At 46.0% G+C, this 20851-nt stretch overlaps 1 protein-coding gene across 1 annotated transcript in view; it reads left to right on the top strand.

The window, feature by feature from the left end:
- Positions 1-20851, top strand: part of LOC138583003 (polycystin-1-like) — a 569194-nt gene that overhangs the window by 360181 nt on the left and 188162 nt on the right. Inside the window, exons 30-32 of the mRNA XM_069654860.1 lie at positions 14968-15178; positions 15704-15827; positions 16636-16785. Of these exons, the coding sequence (XP_069510961.1) occupies positions 14968-15178; positions 15704-15827; positions 16636-16785 (485 nt within the window). The remainder of the gene's footprint in view (positions 1-14967; positions 15179-15703; positions 15828-16635; positions 16786-20851) is intronic.

The following is a 20851-nucleotide window of genomic DNA, read 5'->3' as shown; positions in this document are numbered from 1 at the left end:
ATTTGTATGGTGGCAAGGATGGGAGCAGTGGAAACGCAAGTTGTGGTCAGCCCCTCCACTCCACCATACAAATATTAAATGGGGCATGACATGACTGAAAGGTGTTAAAGCCTTACTCATGGTTTTTACACCTTTCATTCACTTTATGCCCCCAATGAACATGAGCTCCTAGCCTGCCACTTCAACAAATGGATTGTTGGGGTCTTTTTCACTGCTGAAGAAGACATGGGAGCTCATTTTCTTTAAATCAGTAATTTGGCGGCAGCGACCCGTTATGTTTATGCTTTAATTTAAGCGAGTCACTGTCACCAAATTTACGTAATTTGCACTGCAGGGTGCAAATGTACAGGACAAAAGACACGTACAAGCGTGCAGGCTGCCTTTTGCCCGTCATATTTTTACTCGGCAGTGCAAAGTGAGTAAATGCTACCTGGCATGCCAGGCAGCCTTTCCTTTTGTTTGTGAGCAGCGCTTGCCATGCTCAGATGGCAGGCAGCACTCAGAATTAAAATAAAATGGTGAGGGTTTCATTTCAACTGGGAGCATTGTTTACCATGCATGGATTAAACCCTCCCGGACATGCGAGGGAGGGTTTAATTGTAATTGTTCACACTCAGAATGTACAATGGATCCCTATGGTGTGCGCCTGCTTCATGCTGCTATGAAAATCTATGCCGCTGCAGATGCTGGAGCGTTCGGATGACAGAGAGGAAAGGAACGATGGAAACACAAGTCGCGTTCTACCTCTCCTTTCTGCCATCCAAATGCTTGAAAATGCTTGACAATAGGGCGAGACATGAATGAAAATCATTAAAACCTTATTCACGCAACGCCCCCAATGAACATGAGCTCCGTTGGTTGGTGCTTGGTTTGTGGTTGGTTGGTAGGCAGTGAAGTAAAATACCAAACAAAAATAAATTATGAATAACACTCGTTTACAACAATGGCATGAAAGGAAATATATAGGGCATAGTACAGAGATTTTCTGCTCGGGGATCTATGTATGACTGACAGAGTGCAAAGAACGTTTTGAATGGACCACATGGCAAGCATTGGCATTGCAAAACGATTTATTTTTTAAAAAGGGCATCAACACCATATTCAAGTCTCTTGGCCCTAGAACATGTGTGTCTTTGGCAGTGCCACTATCAAGACATCGTGATTATCACATGGGACAATGCTTTGCAGCGGAGCTTTGAATGAGCACTCCCCTCTATCATAGCTGTTCCCCTTATATCATGCCCCAATTGCAACAGATATACATGAGCCCATGCTAAGCCACGCTCCCCTTTAAGACATGTGGCTGGCTTTCAAGTGAATATTAAGTGTAGGTAGATCATGATACATTGTGGTGTGTAAAGAACTGTCATTGCAGTTCACTCCACCTCATACGTACAGTACACGGTAGTTGTGTTCATACCTGAGGAGGTTGTCTGCAAAAGAGTGCCACCACTTCTGTGGCCACCCGCTTCCTCTGCTTGCACATTGCGCAACACATTTACCTGCATCCGATGAGCGCGTCACTCTGCTTCTACTGCACTGGTTTTGCTTGTCATTGAACATCCTTTCTGGCCCACATATCTTGCCTATAGACTTCCGCCATCGCCTTGTGTTGCAGCGGGAGAGGCATGAGCTGTGTAATGTGTGTTTTTGGGCTCCCATGGGTGCATCTCTATGTTCCTTGATTGTTCCCCCCTGAGAGCAACATGTGTGTGGGCTGATGAGAGTGAGCTGTTTTCCCTATCAGTGTGGATGCCCGGTGTCTCTGTCCCAATCCTACCTACCTGCCTGCCACCTGAAGACCCTGGTCACACCAATAAAGGACGCTTATCTTCCACTACCGGCACCTGGTCATCCTTGGCACGCAGGACAATGAAATATAACACATCCTCTGTGTGGTGCCGGAGGGAGGTGTATATCACAGTTCCGTCTTCTCCCAGTGGATACATCAGAATCCACACTGTGCCCCTCCTCTATGTTGGGCAACCATGAAGCTCAGGGGCACTGGTAATTTAGCACTGGCAGTCACAGATAGATGAGAAGGCCTCAGTTGGCAGTGCAGTGGGAGTAGCATCCAAGGCGTCATATTACATTTAAAGCAACAGTACCTTATATTGCCTTCTAAAAAATGAAATAAAAGAATAAGGATCCATGTTGGAAAAGCTGGCAACATGGGAAGGCTTTGTAAAAGTGATGCCTATTATCATTGTTTGCAAGGACACAAACAACAACATGGCATCCATTACTCACACATTACTCACCATTAAACACTTAAGTAAAACAAATGATTGTGTAGGAATGCATAGGTCATTATATTGTGAGACAGAAAAAGACTTGTGAAGGGGGATAAAGACTCTGCATATGCATGCATTTGATTACGCAAGTGGCTTTTGTAGAGTTCACATGGGCAGTGACGTTTTGAATGAAAAGGAAAGTGTCTTTGAAGGGTTATGGGCAATGTATAATCTTGTATGCTACCCTCGATACCGTCTGCCCTGGGATGTTTAGTCAGTGGAGAGTCTAAAGAACCCAAAGAGCAGTGCAGTTACTAAACATCCTAGGGTAACCTTTAAGTCTTGAATTGTGCGATATGCTCACCAGTTCTCATTATCGGTTTAAGACCTATACCACTCATCTTAACATATTCTGCTAAAAATAGAATATCTTAAAGACATCTGCAACTAGAAAAGTCACACCTGAAATAGAAGTGGCAATAATAACACATGCCCCAGGCAAGCTCCTATATCTCCAAGTACTTGGCATGCACCAGTCTATAACTCTTTAGATTTCGCTTAAACTGAAAACTTGATTTCGCCTGCCAATCCTAGGAGGAGGCTGATCAGTGCATACAAAAGATGGCAAGCCAGCTAATTGATCTGGAGTTCTGCAGTAGTAGGCGCAGCGTGCTGATCTGCGGCATCCCAGAAGATCAAGAACCTACAGTCATGGGCAGAATGTTGGGAACATCACCTCCCAGAGATCCTGAAACCTTGGACTACAGTAGTCCAACACCTTGACCTACAAGACGACGAAAACCATCACACAAGCATTGCACAATGACAACATGACTATTCAGTGTGCTGGACCCTGGCCATAAAAATAGCGCATAACTTCAAAAACACAAACTTTATAGCACCTTCAGAACAAAAGGTATCAGGAAGGCCCATTGATCTGTGTGGAGTGAAATGTTCTAATTTCACAAAAATGAAAAAAAAAGACAGATTTAGAAAGACCGCTCAAAGACTGCTCAGAGACTGCTCTTTCGAAATCGAACTGTCAGCTCCTGCGACGCACACAAGTGCACGCAGGGGCTGACAGGAGTGGCTGGAACAGAAGAGAGGAGATGCAGGAGCCCAAGAGAAGTGTGTTCTAAATGTTGAGAGTATCTGGAGAGGGCATGTTAGTGGCATGGAAGGGAGGGGGCGGGTGAGTGTTTGAATGTTTCTGGGTGGGGGAATCAGGGTTGTCTTTGGTGGGTGTTTGTGGGAATGCTTTGTGAGGGAACGGAGGCATGAAAGGAATTTTGTGACAGTGGGGCTGGGCAGCGGTATGGAATCCTAGGGCAATGTGGGGGGAGTGAAACCCCCACCCCAGAGATGTGATAATTTTGCATTTTGAAGGACGCACAAAAACGTCAGAAATAAATCAGCCTTTTTTGTGTTCCGCCTTCAAAATGCAGAAATATTATTATTATTATTATTATTATTATTATTATTATTATTATTATTAGGATATTTATTAAGGCCTCGCTTCTGGAAGCAATGGAGCGCTTTACAACCATGGGGGGAAGAACACCGGGAGGGAAGCAGAGAAAAATATCACATAGAACCCCTTCATCCTATCCTCAAAGAGCGAAATGTGTGATGCACAAATCGTTTACATGATTCAACTATGTGCTAAATGCCGTCTTGAAGTTAACAATTCACTTTCATTTTCTGGGGGGAAAACAATCCTTGAACACCCTCCTAAATCACAGTCAGTCACACTCGGGCACAATCACAATCATATTCAATTAGGATCACTAGCTCTGTGACCATATTCTATACTCACGCTGTCACTCACTACTGAGGCAGTCTTTGACTACTGAGGCTGTCACTCACTATTGAGGCTGTCTTTGAATATGTTATTCACTACTGAGGCTGTCTTTCACTACTGAGGCTGTCAGTCACCACTGAGGCTGTCTTTCAATATGTTATTCACTACCGAGGCTGTCACTCACTATTGAGGCTATCTTTCAATATGTTATTCATTACTGAGGCTGTCTTTCACTACTGAGGCTGTCAGTCACCACTGAGGCTTTCTTTCAATATGTTATTCACTACCGAGGCTGTCATTCACTACTAAGGCTGTCTTTCATTACCAAGGCTGTCATTCACTACCGAGGCTGTCTTTCAATATGGTATTCATTACTCAGGCTGTCATTCACCACTGAGGCTGTTTTTTTTTCAATATGTTATTCACTACTGAGGCTGTCTTTCACTACTGAGGCTGTCTTTCACTACTCAGGCTGTCTTTCACTACTGAGGCTGTCTTTCACTTAAAGTGTGACAGTAACGACTGCCTGTGTAATGCCTCACATCTATTATTTTAATGCTAACTGTTCACACAAGCCTACTTAATTAGTCCGTTATTCCACTTGCACCTGTTATTATGCTCATCATTTTGCAACAACTACATCTATTAAAGCACTTACCATAAAAACATCTACACAACCAAGAACACAGTCACATGCATAGTGTCATTCATTCTAATTATATTCGCACAGTCGAAGGCTCAGGTTGATCAGTTCGGTTGGGGATATTTACTAAGTTCTTTAATTTTTGGTTTGGTTCGCCCTCTTGTGAGGTACTTGAGATTTCTTTAAAAACTGCTTCATAGATGAAACATTGTTTTTATTGGGTTTCTCTTATCCACAGGGTGTTTAAAAAGAAAATACATTAAAACGTATTTCTATTGGATACTTCTGTTTCTTTGTCCTAAGGAATAGTATCCGGTTGTTTCAGATTTTCTTAAGAGTTCAATTCTCCCGTATTTTTTTCTCTTTCTTCTATTCTGGTCTTTATCATTATTTTTCAGAGTCCAGTTTAGAAATTTTAACAGTTCCCATTTTTTCTAGGGGGAATCATAGATCAGGATGTCCGGCGAGTTTCGAGTTGGTTCTTTACTCGTCTAAGGCTCTTCCTGATATTGAAGCCACAAAAAGCCTACCTCAGAGCTGGGCAGACACTTTAACATTGATGTGTCCACGAGTGGGTGGCTGGTCGGATCATGCCAGGGAATCCCACCTAATTAAAGGGGTCCCCACAGGTATCCGTGTGGTTGGGAAGATTGGATACTGAACTTCCCAAAAGGGCATGAATTACTTGTCATGCTCTGGAATCTTCTCCGTTTGGATCGGAGTTCCAAAGGAGGGAAGTCGGCTCGTAGCTGATGCCGGCCCTTGTGAGGTAGTTTATCGCTGTGCGCTTGTTCGCATTCATTCTAATTATACATTAAAGTCGGCTCAGTTATCGCTTTACTGATAGCCAACACTTAACTGCACATCTCAACCTAATAAACTTGCTGCAGTGATTAGGCTTTCCCTCTGTATACACTAGAACACTCCCCACGCTGTGCCATTAAAGCAAAGCTGCTTAGCACAGGCTAAGTTATGCACCTTATCTCAGAGGGATGTGTCTTCTGGAGCTCCTAGAGATACAGAATGAAGTCTCATTCCAGCCCTAATAACCAGTAATTGAAAAAACCCAAGGGACTAAGGGCCTTATTCCGAGTCAGGCGGGCCGGGAAAAAAGTGCCGCTATCCAAGGATACCGTCACTTTACTGCACCGCCTGACTACGGGAGTGCCAGTGGGGCACCTGGATTACTGTCCCGCCAGCACCGGTATTGCCACCAGACCGGGTGCCGGTGAAGGTAAGTACCAGATGCCGGTATCCCGGCGGCCCTACCGCCGGGATACCTGCATAGTCAGAATGACTCCCTAATTCCAACCATTAAGAGTAAAGAGGTTCTTCATTTGTTAGTAGGTTTGAAATATGTGTAACATGATCTTTTTCCAAGAAACACGTTTGATTGAGGAGGCATCCCAAAAGAAATATGTTTCTTCATGAGTGGGACACATCTACAAGTGGACCCCACAGATCAGAGGTATGTGGCGAATGAGAATTCTTAAGTAACCCGCTTCCACTTGCGTTAGGCCACTAGGCCACCGAGATTAATGGTAGCTTCTGAGTCCCACAGGGAGACCATTCTCCATCCCTGCAACCTTTGATGGCAACGCAATATGATCCTTATCGCACACCGATTCATCCCCAAATAGCTATTTATTTCATCCCTCCACAAATGGAATTGTTGAGAGATTCAACAGGACTCTGATGCAGGAAATATGCATGCCTATTCAGAGTGGTAAGTGCTGGGAGGATGACATGGAGAAACTGGTTTTGGCATACAGACTAGCTCCACATGCAGCCCCAGAACTAATACTATTTGTGGTCCTGAGGAGAAGAAAAGTTGCCACTGCAGTGTGGCCACAATGGTTAGGGAGGATGCGCTATGTGATCTGGGTTGAAGAGAATTTGAGAGAAAGAATAAGACTAAGAAACAGAGATGTCAAAAGGATACACGATAATAAGCTTAATGCCAGGTTTACAAGAGTAGAGGATGGTGACCAGGTCTGGGTACACAGACCATGTGGAGTTGTGAAGGATGAGAGCAAATGTCATGGACCATTGAAGGTGGACAAAGTATTAGATGATTCAGTGATGCTAAATGATGGCCACACTTGGAATAATGGCAGAATAACCATGAGGCCTATGAGAAACATAAAATAATTATATTTTTTCTAGTATAGAGCAAGAAGTGTGTTATATATGTACATTTAAAATTACTTTAGCAAAATTGTTTAATGGCATATGCGTCAGTTATGAGGAATGCATTTTTTGATTGCAATCATGTCAACTTAAACAAACACGTTTTGGGGCAGTTAACTGTATATAGAGACATGTTATGGTCTGTGCTACATTCAAAGATGTATTTGTGTACCCAGTTCCCACGCAGGTGGTCAGCATGAGAACAACATGTTATTAGTTGCCTGAACAAACCAGAATGTACAAAGGTTCCATCACACACTGTGTATATGGCTGCAAGTCTGTTCAACAGGAGATGCTTCATGGACAGGGGAGCCTCCTTTATAGCAGCAATAAATACTTATAAAAGACTTACCTGACTTTCTGGATCCTTTTCCTCAACGTACCTCTTCCTACCCACTACCACCATGGGGTTTAACAGGTGTAAAGTCTTGCCCTGCCTCCACCTCGCTTGACCGCGATTGATGGAGATCTGGGCAAGGATCCACCGTGGGCTTTTACTTAGGATGGCTGGATTGGGAGAGGGTCTCCCAGGAACTTTGCTTTCATTGTTCTTCAACTTTGAGACATTTACAACTGCCTGATGGCTTTTGCCAACACCTGCTCAGACTCCTTTAAAGATTCCTAGCCTTTTGAAAAGAGCTCTATGGGAACTCATGACTTTTGGGACTCTAGTCCCCATTTGTTTTCACCAAGGAAGGACCTTTAAAGTGTAGTGCATGTTTTTACAATGCTGTGCATGGTGTTTCTAGCTCCTATCTTTCCGACATATTAGTTCTCTAATTTGGTTCTTTATTAAATAGTGTTTCTAAACTATACAGCTGCTAAGATTGGTTCTGTAACTCGAGCACCCCAAAAGCGAAGGTTTATATAATAGTAGTGTTTGTTTAGTGTGATACTTACTTGTGGTTTTTAATTGCTAAGAGTTTGTCTAAGGGCTGAATAAAACATTGTATTTTTACTCTTAAGTCTAAGCCTTACTAATGAGTCACACTACCCAGATAGAGTTTTGATGTACATTAGTGTTTTCCCCTGATTCACCAGAACAGAGTGAATTCTCAGAATCTGTCCATATGGAGGATTCTGAAAATCCATCTCAACATTGTTTAACAATCTGCATGAATTTAACAAAATGTCACCTTTTATTTATGGAGGTCTCTTTATTTCTTTGTATGTATATTGCTTTTTATTTTGTAATGGTTTTGCTAAATACGATACGCTGTATTGACTGTTTGACCGATATTTGATGGTGGACCTGATGCTCATGACATTGTTGGCCGTGACTCCTGTGGCGGATACAACAGTGGTGAGTTGTGTGGAAACATTCTCAATGAGGCGTATAACGGTAGTGTGGATCATGGCTGTGATGTTGATGTTGGATGTGACACTGGTACATTTTGTGGCAGTGATTCTGATGATGGTAATGTTGGAGATTGCAATATTGATAGTGGGCTGGTGCTGATGGAGTTGGGTCATTGCTAGCCATAGCAGATTGGATGGTGGTTCTGGATCTGATGATAGTGAGTTTTATTGCAGTAATACTGATGGTGTATACGATGGTGCAAGGTTTGTGCCAGTGCTTCGGATGGTGAAAATAATGGTAGTTAGTTAAGTTAGTGGCAGTGATTTCCATGTCAGCTCTAATGGTATTGAGGTACAGATAGTAATATTGATGGTGTATATGATGGTGGTGATCTTGGTACAAGTGATAGTGATTAGTTCTAATATTAAATTCCAAAATCGATGTAATCATTATTTACAACTTCTAATGTCTATTTGCTTTGTATAACATTTTCCATCTGCTTCCATCAGTAGAAAAGAAGACATAAAAGGAATTTGCCAGAACGCGTTTTGGATTTTATGAGATCCATCATCATTAGTCGTAAATGATTAAATGTCTTTTGGAAATTGATTTTGGGAATCTTTTTGGAAAACTGAGTTGGAAGTGCGGAGGAATCCTTAGTCCTTGAATTCCTAACATCTTGTGTCTTGGCTTTACTACCAGCGCACCCAATAAAACATATTGGGCCTCATTACAAGTAGCGCAGTAAAAACGGGGTCATTACCAGCATGGCGGAACAAGCGGGTCCGTGCTCGTATGACCCCACTAATAGCGAGTGATTACGAGTGCGCGACCACGCGCAAACCCATATGCCGGTAATGGCCATACCGGCATGCCGCAAAAGGCCCTCCAACCCCCCGATAGCACCATCACGGGATCCATCGATACCACCACCGCCTGGGAGGAACCCCTAAATACCAACCCGGTAATACCAACATGCTAATACCAGGCTCGTAATCCCAGACCCGGAAATAACGTCATCGTGTCGGAACGGGAAATCGGCCGGTGGCCATCTTTAAAAACACAATCCATTGCAATCCACCAAAACCACCAGTTGATTCCTCGAGAGCTCTTTGCCAATCCTTCCAGAATGTCTAAAGCAACCAGGAAGACCACCCCCCGGCTGCGGAAACAGCGCTTTTCCAACACAGAGCTAGATATATTAGCTGACACCCTTGCTGCACCATAAAATCCCACAGCCTGAAGCGTGAGGTGCAGCAGCAGAAAAAGGACATCTGGCAGGAGGTAGCCCGCAAGGTGTCGGCCGTAGGAACCACCCACGTAGTGTGAAGGACTGCAGGAAGTGGTGGGATGACCTCTGCTTGCGAGTGCGTAACATCATGGCAAGCAACAGGAGGGAAGCCATGGCCACAGGCGGGGATGCCCACTCTTCTGTAAAAATGACCACCTGGAAGGAGACCGCAAGCTCCTTCATCAGTCCAGAGACCATCGAGGGATTTGGGGAGATGGATAAGGGTGCGGCATCATCACTAGAAGGAAGTGAATGACCCTGCAGATCCCTCTAGGGGAAACCATGATGTAGCACAAGTGATGTGGAAGAGAGTCTAGGCAAGGCAATGCATGTCCCAACACCCACATGGACACATACAAGTCCAGATGGTGGCCCAAACCCTGCCAGACAGAAATGCATGCTGAGTGCTAATCCCATAACCAACACACAGCCAACACACATGGACCGTGCCCATGTAATACATCACAGAAACCCCAATTCAACGGCATGCAACCTGCCATGCAGCGAATGCCTAAATGCCCCCTCAGACTATCCTGTGTGACACACCTGTAAGACATGAATGCATGATTAAATGAAAAATGAACAGCTCCACAGTATGCTTCTGGCATGTAACACCATCACTGATGCCCTCCATCTCTTCTACCCCCCCAGGCACGGATGGTGAAGATGCCAGCGAAGACACCACCGCAAGGGCATCCACCTCCCGCCCAAAGAAAAGGGCTATGCCACCCCCACCTCCGGGGCTGCCAAGCAGGCCACACCCACAGCCAGTGTGCCTGACCGATCCAAGACACAGCCAACAACACTTGCTGACAATGTGCCTGACACACTTGAGACCCAGCAGTCCATACCCACACCAGATGAAGGGGAGTCCCTGCAAGCTCTGGCTACCACTGAGGATGACATGGAGGAGAATGTGGACCAGGGGGAAGCCACGGTAGTGACATGTCCACCCACCCCAAGCCCCGTGTCCACCCCCGCGCCCCAAATTGAGCCCTCACCCACCCACAGCAGTGTTGATCCCTGCCTCCATGACTCGGACCTGAGCCCCTTCTCGGAGGACAGCACCGAAGTAGAAGGCCCTGTGAGTGCAGCACCCACCACTCCTGCTCCCACCAACACCTTTGAGTCACACCTGGCGAGGGTTGAGGCCCGACAGGAGTCCATGTTGGAGATCATGCGGCAGTACATGGCAGATGGCGAGGACACCAGGTGGTAAATCGCCACTGCCATTGCGGGGACCACTGCTGCTATCAACGCCAACACAGCCGCAGTGAATGCATCGGCAGTGCTAATGAGGGACTGCCTGGGGGCAGTGACACAGGTACTTATGTCCATACTGCTCCACATGCAGCGGCCGCCCCTTGCAGCAGCCAAGGACCCTGCCACCGACTCCTCTTCAGCCACCACACCTGCTTCCTCAGTCCCCACCAGCCCTGTGCGTCCCAACAGGAGGAGTACAAGGCACACCGAAATGCTGCCCCCGGAGAGCAAAAAGTTCCGCAAGTAGTGTGGGCGGACAATGGGAGTTTGACACATGGTTGGGGGTGAATGGGAGCATTTGGTGGAGTTGATTGGGGGGGGTTGGGAGTTAATTGGGGGTTGGGAGTTGACTGGGGCAGTTTGGCAGTTAATTGGGGGGTTTGGGAGTTGACTGGGGGGTTTGGGAGTTAATTGGGGGTTTGGGAGTTCACTGGGGGGGTTTGGGAGTTGACTGGGTGTGTTTGGGAGTTCACTGGGGGGTTGGGAGTTCACTGGGGGGGTTTGGGAGTTCACTGGGGGAGGTTGGGGGGGAAGGGTTGTCACATTGTTGCTGTTTAATCCAATACACCCATTGTGAGAAAAAACATAATGGCTCGACATTGGTGATTTGGTGTGTATCCATTTATTGAATGATGGTGTTCTGTGCCCAACTCCCAACATTCCCTGTGTGCATGTCCACTTGGACCCAGAGTGTCACTGACACATGTCTATCATAGTCCCTGTGGTTCAGAAGTATTCGTGAATCAGTGATTGGCGTACTGCATGGCCATCCCGTGCATCACGTACTGGCAGGGGTGCTACTTCACCTCTGTCTCCATCCTCATCATCCTCACCCGATTCATGCATGTCACTGTGAGGTGGCAGTGGTACATTTCTCCGGACGCACATGTATGCAGCATGACACAGGCTATGGTGATCTTTGCCACCTTCTCAGGCCTATAAAGGAGTGCCCCACCAGACCTGCTTAGGCAGCGGAAACGCGCCTTCAACAGGCCAAAGGTCTTCTCAATCACAAAATGGGTACGGGTGTGCACACGATTGTACTCCTCTTCATGGCTGTTCTGCGGGTTCCGCACAGGGGTAAGTAGCCACGGCCTCTAGGGATATCCTCCATCACCTGCAAGCAAATACAAATAGGTGTGTGTCACTCTGAGCTGCCACCTTCAGGAAGCACAGTCATGGGCGCAGCTATTTGGTGTGGACATGCACATGTCCCTGTACGTATGCAAGATTGTTACCTAGATGCATACTATACCGCTATGAGGTGTGGTAGTCTGGATGGCGTTCAATGGATGATTCAGGGTGTGATAATGCATGCTGAGGCAGATGTACTGTGGTTGTACGACAATGTTTAGCCTCCTATTTATGCTGTGTATTGAACACTGTGCACGGCCACACTAGCCACATTGGCACAGTTGCAATCCTATTCAGTCATGCATTGCTTGACATATCCATGGTGGCCTGGTCGTGCCTCTCACTTGTTGTCATCGATATGCATAATTGGTAAAATGTGTGCCAGTGATGTGTCATGTTCGGTTTGGGAGGCTCAGGTCAGGAGTGTTTAGCTCTGCATGCATTCTCCAATCACCGACAATTGCCACCCAGGTGGAGTATGCATCCTCCCCTTTCCCACCCCGGTGGAGTATGCACCCCCCCTTTCCCACACAGGTGGAGTATGCATCCCTACACATCAGTACCCCAAAACACTGCCATGGGCCAGTTGGCCAACTCACCAAGCAGCCAGGCACATGGCCCAGCATGTCGCTCTATGTGACAGGGTAGCGTGGAGTTGCGCAGCACCATGGCATCATGTGTTGATCCGGGAAATCGGGCGCAGCAATGTGTCATGATCTTGCTGGAGTAACATACCATTTGCACATTGATGGAGTGGTATTGCTTGCGATTGCGGTACACCGCCTCCATGGCATGGGGGACTACCAATTCCACATGGGTGCAGTCCAGGGCACCAACACAATTGGACATGCCTGCCAGTGCATGGAAGCCTACTTTGGTGTCGACTTTATCCTGGGCAGTCTGTGGTAGGGATATGTGGGTGCTTGAGTGCTTCAAGGGGGCATCCAGTACTTGGTTCAGCATGCGTGAAAATAGTGGTTGTGAAATGCCATGCAGCTGCCCCACTGTGTGTTGATAGGTGCCTGTGGCTAGGAAGTGGAGCACAGACACCACCTTTAGTAGCGGGGGGATGGCAGTGCGTATTTCTATGAGGCTGGCAATGTCATTGTGTATCATGTCCACTATGGTGGTGATGGTGTCCCGGTTCAACCGGTACAGGGTGTGGATCTGCTCAGGGGTTAGGTTGAATGGCCTGCTTCTGATGCGAGGGATTGGTGGCTGCCTACGAGGCACTGCTGGCTGCGCTGGTGGTAATTGCTGGGCCTGTCTCACCCACCTTCTCCTCCTGCCGTCTCCTCTGTGCTGCCTGTTGTTGCTGCTGTAGTTGTTGTTGGAGTTGCTGTTGTTGCTGTAGTTGTAGCAGTATAGGCATGTCCTCCAGTGCCATGATTGCAACAGCTAGTGGTAGCATTTTGGTGTGGGAAGGGTTGTGGTGTTTAGGGGTACTCCTTTTGTACTGGGCCAGGCTCCATTAACTCCACCTGCGGGGGGTGGTGGTGTGTGGGTGTGCTCCATTTGTACTGGGCCAGTCTACATTGCCTCCACCTGTGGTGGGATGGTGGTGTTTGGGTGTACTCCTTTTATGCTGGCCCAGGCTCCATTGACTCCACCTGTGGTGATTGTGTGCACCTGTGGCAGTTTGCTTGATTGCTGATTGCTGTTTGTGGGTGTTCCGCGATGCCTGTATTGGTGCCATCGTGCAGCCCCTAATTACCGCCTTCAGGATGCTGGTATTTGCATGTCCGCGTGGGTTGTGATCTCCTCCTATTACTGGCATCCCGGTATTAACTCCCTGGAGGGGCGCGTGTACGCATGCATGCTGGTATTATGGGGCACGGTACGGGCGATGCCGGTATTAGCGGGTTGTCGGGTCGTAATGCCCCGGACCCGTTAACGATGCCGTTATTACCATTCCGACTTGCTTTTTTCATTACCTCCAATCTTGTAATGAGGCCCATTGTGATGAACAGGTTAAGGTGAAAATTGATGCCACTCACAGCCCATATGTGAAAAATATGTACAAAATATTGTGCCTTCCCCATAATACCACTAATACAACTCTATAAAGCCAAAGTTATTCCGAAACTGACATATGGGCTGGAGGTCATCAAAAAGACCGATTGTAAGGTTTACTTTGGCGAAAAAAGCAAAATCTTTCACCTTGCATTCCAATTAGTTTAATTCGTATTGAACTTGGCCTAAAGTCTCCAAACTCCATTATTATTTTCAACACACCTAACCTATTAAGCAAAATATTAGATCCTCTCAAAAAATCCCTTTTTGAAGATCTGCAAGAAGTCTATTCAACAGGGACATCCATTGAGCTCATGAAAATGAATAATGAGCATCTGGCCTATCTGGACGATATAAGTTCGAATGTCGAGGAACTCGTATCAAATCCCAATAGAGAAACATTTTAAATGACCCTTTGGGATGGGGCAAATCATCATGACACCCTAAGAAAATACAAGGTTTATATTTGTTATATGTGTACGTGATAAGGGAATTGAATACGCTTCCACCTTATCTAGTTCAATTTCCAGATAGAAGGTGTTGAAGGACATTCATGAGATATCTATTTAATGAATTGTGCACACTTGATGTCATGGGCCAACGACATGGCCTTTAACACTCTGGCAGACACTGTTTCTGTAAAACTACTGACAATGAGGAAAGTTGGAAGCACCTTCTGCTGGACTGTGAGACCACTTACTTGCTCAGGCACCGCTAGTTAGAAGGTTTGATTTCGACTTTGATCGATATAACAATTAAATGTTTTGGGGACGCTCCGTGGTGGGCAACCAGACATCGCTCATTTTAGCTCTTGTGTGAATAATGAATTGCATACATAGTATGTTTGGTGAACATTGTAACGTGCATAATATATTGTAAATCTATTCTATTGGCTTGTTTTATATCAGGAAATATCTTTGTAACAACCGTGAGAATTTAGTATGTTTAAAAAAATAAACCAAATCACAATAAATAAATAAAAATATATTATAATTACTGGTAATTCTAAGGGAATAGCTGCCCCCATGAAATAAATTTGAGATTGTCCATTGTAGTGATATCATTGCTAAGGAAACATTTCTGTTCTGTTAATTTTAGGCCCTCAGGAACTCCGATCCTTCTCTCGCATTTTCCCAGCACAGCTGCGTCTGGGTTTTTCCGACTGGCATCTGTGGTGGTCGGTCTGGAGTCGGCCACCCCACAGTCGCTTCACCCGTGTGCAGAGGATCACCTGCTGCATGTGCACACTTTATCTATTCTTGGCCACCTGTGTCCTGTGGTATGGCTCGGTAGGCGTTGCAGGGAACAGGTAGGTGTCTCCCTACTATTATAATAGATTCATGATTCAGAGATTAATGATGGTATGTAGGATATGTAGAAGAAAAGTTCACCGAACGTATCAAGGCAATCTTAAGAACATGACAACAGAATTAAGGCAAGAACATAGGGAACGTGTAGACAGTGAGCTCCTAAAATGAAAGGCGGAAAAATAAGGTGCTGCTGTCTTTTTTGAGGGTCGGGGTGGTGGGAGTTTGTCATGATATAGTGCATGTTCAGGTTTCCCACATGTAAAGGATTTGTGTTAGGATGCAATCTCTTCAGGGGTTTGATGCATAAAGTTGAGGCCTTGAAATGCAACCAGATTGGCAATTGGATGCAATCAAAGTGTGTCCTGATGTTTGGGTGCAGTTGGTCCTCTTGTTGGTGAGAAGGGCTGTTGACTGGTTTGGTGGTAAATGTTGTGTGTGATATGGGTTAATTCAATTCTAATTTCTACAGTGTTTCAGGTATTGCTTCATAGCCATTAACCCTGTGTCTTTGGTTTTGCTGACAGTGTTCCCCTAGGGAGTCAGTTACTGGTGTCAGTGGAGAGCATTGCTGTCGGAATGGTCGTGGCTGTGGTGATTTTACCAGTGCAGTTGCTGTTCACTTTTCTCTTCAGGCAGACACGCAGTAAGGTAGAGTATCCAGATGTGCACCCCCGAAATACCCAACCAGGTGGCCTCTCAGCTCCTGCCCTGGGACAAGCCCATACCAGATAAGCCACTGTGTTGGATACAGACCTTTAAATTAACATCGGTTCAGATCATTCACCCCTCACACCAGTAAATGAGCCAAATCCATAGGACCAACAATTCCTCTATAGTCATCCTACACTTAGTCCTATTGACAAGGTCTGGACACACTCCTTCACCCAATGTGTGAATCTTTCATATTCATTTATTAGCCATAGTGTATTTACAATGATTATCTATATGTAATGAAACAATCATTTGTTTGATGTTAAACACAGTGGAGCATTCCATGCTACTGAGACCAACAACAGGGCTAGAGCCACCACCCCAAGACTCAACACCTCCTCCATCTCCACTCAGACCAACAACAGGGTTACATCCCCTCTGCCACTCTCAAACTAAGAAATGGGTCAGCCCGTTAACCCCTCAGACATGCAACTGAGGCAACTGCATCCTTTTTCACAACACACCCTTTTACCCAGTCCCCAGATAGACTGCTGTATGTGCGCATCACGCCGTTGGCAATTCACTTTTGAGTGTTGCTCATAGTTTTGCAGGAATCTGTGTTGCACTACCCAACCTATTTTCCTGACATGCACAATGTGCCATCAGCAATGGGGTATTTGTTCTGGTCATGAAGAAGGTGTTAAGGTGGTATCAGCATGGAGATAACAGGCAGCCTGGTCTCTGTGTAGGTAAAGGATCACGCCTGCACAACCGTTCATGTCTCTGCATTCTTCTTCTCACACAGGTGGTGGTCGAGGATACTGAGCCCCCTACACTGGACTCACAGACCATTGAGATGGACGTGTGCCTCGATATCACTGAACTGGGTAGCTCTTCATTTCTGTCCATCCCACGCGGGCTAGAATCCATGATGGACGTCAGTTCCCTCAGCGGGGTAAGATAAGAAACTGGTCTCTCCCTGCACTCAAATATATGTGATCATCACTGCTCTGGGGAGATGGTCCACTTTTAATTTAGTTTCCTTGAGTAATCACGTTGCTCATTCCCCTAATTTTCCTATTTCCTGATTGGCTGATAGGCCCATGTTTCTGTAGGTTGTTTTCTTGTCTTTGTTTGGGGGGAGTGGTTATGTTTCCAACTGAAGGTTGTCAGTTCTCTGTTTCTGTGAGTGCTTGGTTCCCTGTATCAATGAGCTGTTGGTGTTTTGTTCTGTGGGTTGGTTTTACTGTTTCTGTGGTTTGTTAGTGCCAGTACTCAGTATTTGTGGTATTCTTATTCTTTGGTTTGTTGTTTTCCTGTTACTATAAGCTGTTGGTTTGCGCTTCTGTGTGTTGTTCATTCAGTGTTTTTGAAAGTTGGTTTGGTTCCCTGTTTTTAAACATTGTGTGTGCCCTGGCATAATGGTGGCACCCGCAGCCCCTGCGGTGCGGGAAGCCCCATGCTGCCCATGCCCATCAGGGTGACCCAGCATGGCAAGCTTGGCAGTAGGGGGGCCCTCAGCAGGGCTTGCAGTGTGGGCCCCACATTTTGTGTTATGCCACTGAGTGTCTGGGTTGTTGTTTTCCTGAATTTGCAGCTCGTTGTTGTGATAACTTGACAAATATGTGAAATATCGGACATTTGTTTGCTGATCTATCTTTGCCAATTAAATTGCAATTCTCTGGGAGTGTCCATTGTATAGTAGACTTTTGGTAATTTGTTGCGCTGTGTCAGGACCATTCCCTAAAAGAATGTGCACTGCATAGGGAGTAGATTGGATCTGATTCAATGCACTCTAAGAGAGGTTTCCACGGCACGGTAGAATTAGCAGCAGCTGTGTCAAGAGAATGCTGTTGGAGAGCAACAAGTTATTGGTCAGTGGTCCACAAGAACAGTCTTTAGCCTTGGCCACCAGTGGGTCCTTGGCATAGGATGGTGATTGTTATTGGACATATCCATTCAGCTTCTCCCCGAACAGCTGGATAAGACTCTTCTGAACCAGTTTGGTAATGTAACGGCAAAGTGTGTTGGTACATTATTCTAGGTGTTTCCTTATTTCTAACCTGTGTGGCTCCACTCTCCGGATCATGAAGCCATTTTGTGTAGTAATAATCTTGAAGTTGAATCACACTGTTTACCATCTTGGATATGATGCCAAGGGTTCCAACAGCCAAGTCTGTAGTTTCTGAACCTGATGTTAATTTTTGCAAGAGCTGTGCTCTTTGCATATCTACCCCTAGCCACATGTTTTTCTAATGGATACATTCCAGGCTCCCACAGATTCCTTATCTTTGAAGTTCATCCAGATGGAGTCAGCTCTAGAATCCTTTTCTCTATGCTATTTGCATATCTAACTTAAGCCACATCTTCTCCTGTCCTAGAGGAGTGGGAAATTACAGTCAAAACAGTTCAGTGTTACAAATGGCCTTCTGTAGTTGGGAAGCAAGTCCTCTCTGTGTTAAACGAGCCCATGGTTTACACAGAAAACTACAGGGATCCTTGGTAAATAACATGTGCCTTCGCAGCATTCCTGATATTCGTGCTATTGTCCTATTGTGCTGTTTCTGCTAAACAGTTAAAATGAAGACATAAGGCCATTACTACTGCTAGGCTCTTTCCCAGCATCATCTACGCCGCCTACAAGGGGTAAAGCAGTTTTCCTTGCTACCTGATGATCTTTCAGTTTCTGCTCTAAGTCCCTTTAGTTACCAGAGGTAGGTAAACCCGTAAACCCTTCGCTGCACACCATTTTTTTTAATATTCAACTTTGTACATAGCAGGAGCAGTACTGGTGTATGCTTGTATACTGTAATATAGATTATGTAACTTTTACAGGCCTAAAACATTTTACGTTTACAGCTCGATGTTACAAGAACTATGGGATCACTCCAGCAAATCTACACCGAGTGCCAAAGACCTTATCCCACTGCTGAGCACCAATTTTTTCAGATGGATTTCCAAAATCAACCCTGGGTGTGGATTTTGGGAGACCGCCCTATTATGGTGAACATGGAGACACTGAGGACTGCCTCAACCCAATTAAGGTAAGGTAGCAGAGCGGCAAGGGATGATATCTACATTCGCCCTTAGGAGAAGAAAGATAACATATGATTCAGTACCCAGTGAAATACAGGTAAGTACTGATATGAATGAAATTCAGTAGAGACACATAGGCGTCACCACAAAAGAGTTTCCCCTAAAATTTAATGAGTCCAACCCTAAAATGGTTTGTGGTCTTGTGCCTAAAATGATCAGTTCCAAAGTTATACTTTTCAGTTAGGTTTATTAAGAAATTTGGATGATGTCAGTGGTTATTGTAAAGACCGGAGGGGGGTGTCTGTACTCCTGCTCTCTATATGGCAGAGGAGAGGTACAGAGGACCCCAGTCAAGATTCTCTTTTATTGGTACGTGGTCGAGCAATCAAGGCCTAGCTTCTCAGGAGGTGATGCGGGCTGGTTCTTAAGTACAGTGTAGTCCCCAAGCACCCACAAAGGAATGTCCGCACACTGTGTTAGTTAAAACACAGTCTTTATATAATTAATATTCAAGGTTATGTACAATATCACAATAACTCACTTTGTACTTGGTTATCTATAATGGCAAATATACAGTTCTATGTGGTACCACAATTACTATTCGATCTCTTTAAAGTGCATCAACTGTACGGTTAAATGTCACACAAATCAGTTTGTAAAGGAAACCAACAATAGATATAAGAGGAAAGCAGTTGGTTAGAACAATTGGCAGAATACTGGCCCCTACCACTAGACACAGTTCTGTGTGGAGATCCCCCCACCTTGGGAACCTGTAGAATAAAGATATATCACAAGCCCAGTCCATATATTGCTCACACGAGTCTTCCCAATAGTTCAGCAACCCCAAAGTACCTGGCGTTGTAGCGTTCCTCGTCGGGGAATCGACGGCCCTTCTTGAGTGCCCTCCCTTTAAGGTAGGAGTCGCGGGTCGTCGAAAATCCGGTGAAGAACAGGGTGAACTACGGAGGTGAAGTGGCAGCTTCTTTCCTAGCGGTGCTACTCGACGGGGAAGCGTAAACATCCTGCAAGGAAGAGGCGTGCGGGGCCCCTCGATGTCGATAGTTCTGGACCGCAAAGAGTTTGAAGAACTGTGGCCCAGCGAGGGAGTTGAGTCTTCGTCGTCTCTGTGGTCTTTGGGCGGCGGGAAACCCACCTGCGGATGCTCCTCGGCGCGTCGACGGCCTGGGCCTCTCCAGCGGGATAAGGCAGGCTGTGGTGCGGTCTCCGGTCTGCAGCCTTTCATAGGTCTGTCTACCAGGGAGCTTTGGCAAAGATCAGCTGGTGCACGATGGTCCCTCGTAGCTCGGGAAGCGGACGCCTTACCAGGTCCTCTCTGGGTCAGTCCTTGGAGACACAGCAGCTTTTAAATTGGTGAAGAAGAGCAACAGCATTTATTTTCTTCCAGCAGGGCTTCAAGGTCAAGCTTCAGTTTCACTCCAGTTACTCTTCGTAATTTGGACTTCAGCTTCTGAACACGTTTCCTAGCAGTGAGAGGTCCCCATATATACTGTTGATCTCCCATTCATTCTGCTGGGTCACACTCAGGCATCCAATCACTTTGAAGGGCATTCAGCAGTCAGTCAGCCAATCAGGCACATGGTGCATTCAGGCCATTCTTCTCCATCCAGACACTCACAACACAGAATGTGGATTCGGACAAGTACCATGCCATTCAACACTACACACTGCATTCATACCAGTTTCGGGCAGGGCTGTCTCAGTGTCAAACACCAGATACCAGACATCCACAACAAGAAGTGTCAATTCGTCACACACTCCATTCACCCAGGTCCCACCCACAGGTGTACCCATAACATACGGTCATTGGGAAGGCTCCAGCCAGTCTGGTCGGCACTTCCCCACACTACCATATATGGAACTTCCACCCAACAGCCAATCAGGGGAAAGGGACAGAGTCAGGGCTTCCCGGGACTTCGGGAAGATCAAGGTAACAGGCGATGGAAGGCAAGAGGCCATGGGGGCCA

The sequence above is a fragment of the Ambystoma mexicanum genome, chromosome 3q (assembly GCF_040938575.1).
Source record: "Ambystoma mexicanum isolate Mex_15411 chromosome 3q, UKY_AmexF1_1, whole genome shotgun sequence".
NCBI lineage: Eukaryota > Metazoa > Chordata > Amphibia > Caudata > Ambystomatidae > Ambystoma > Ambystoma mexicanum.
The sequence above is the reverse complement of the archived record's forward strand: the minus strand, read 5'-3'. Positions and strand labels throughout refer to the sequence as shown.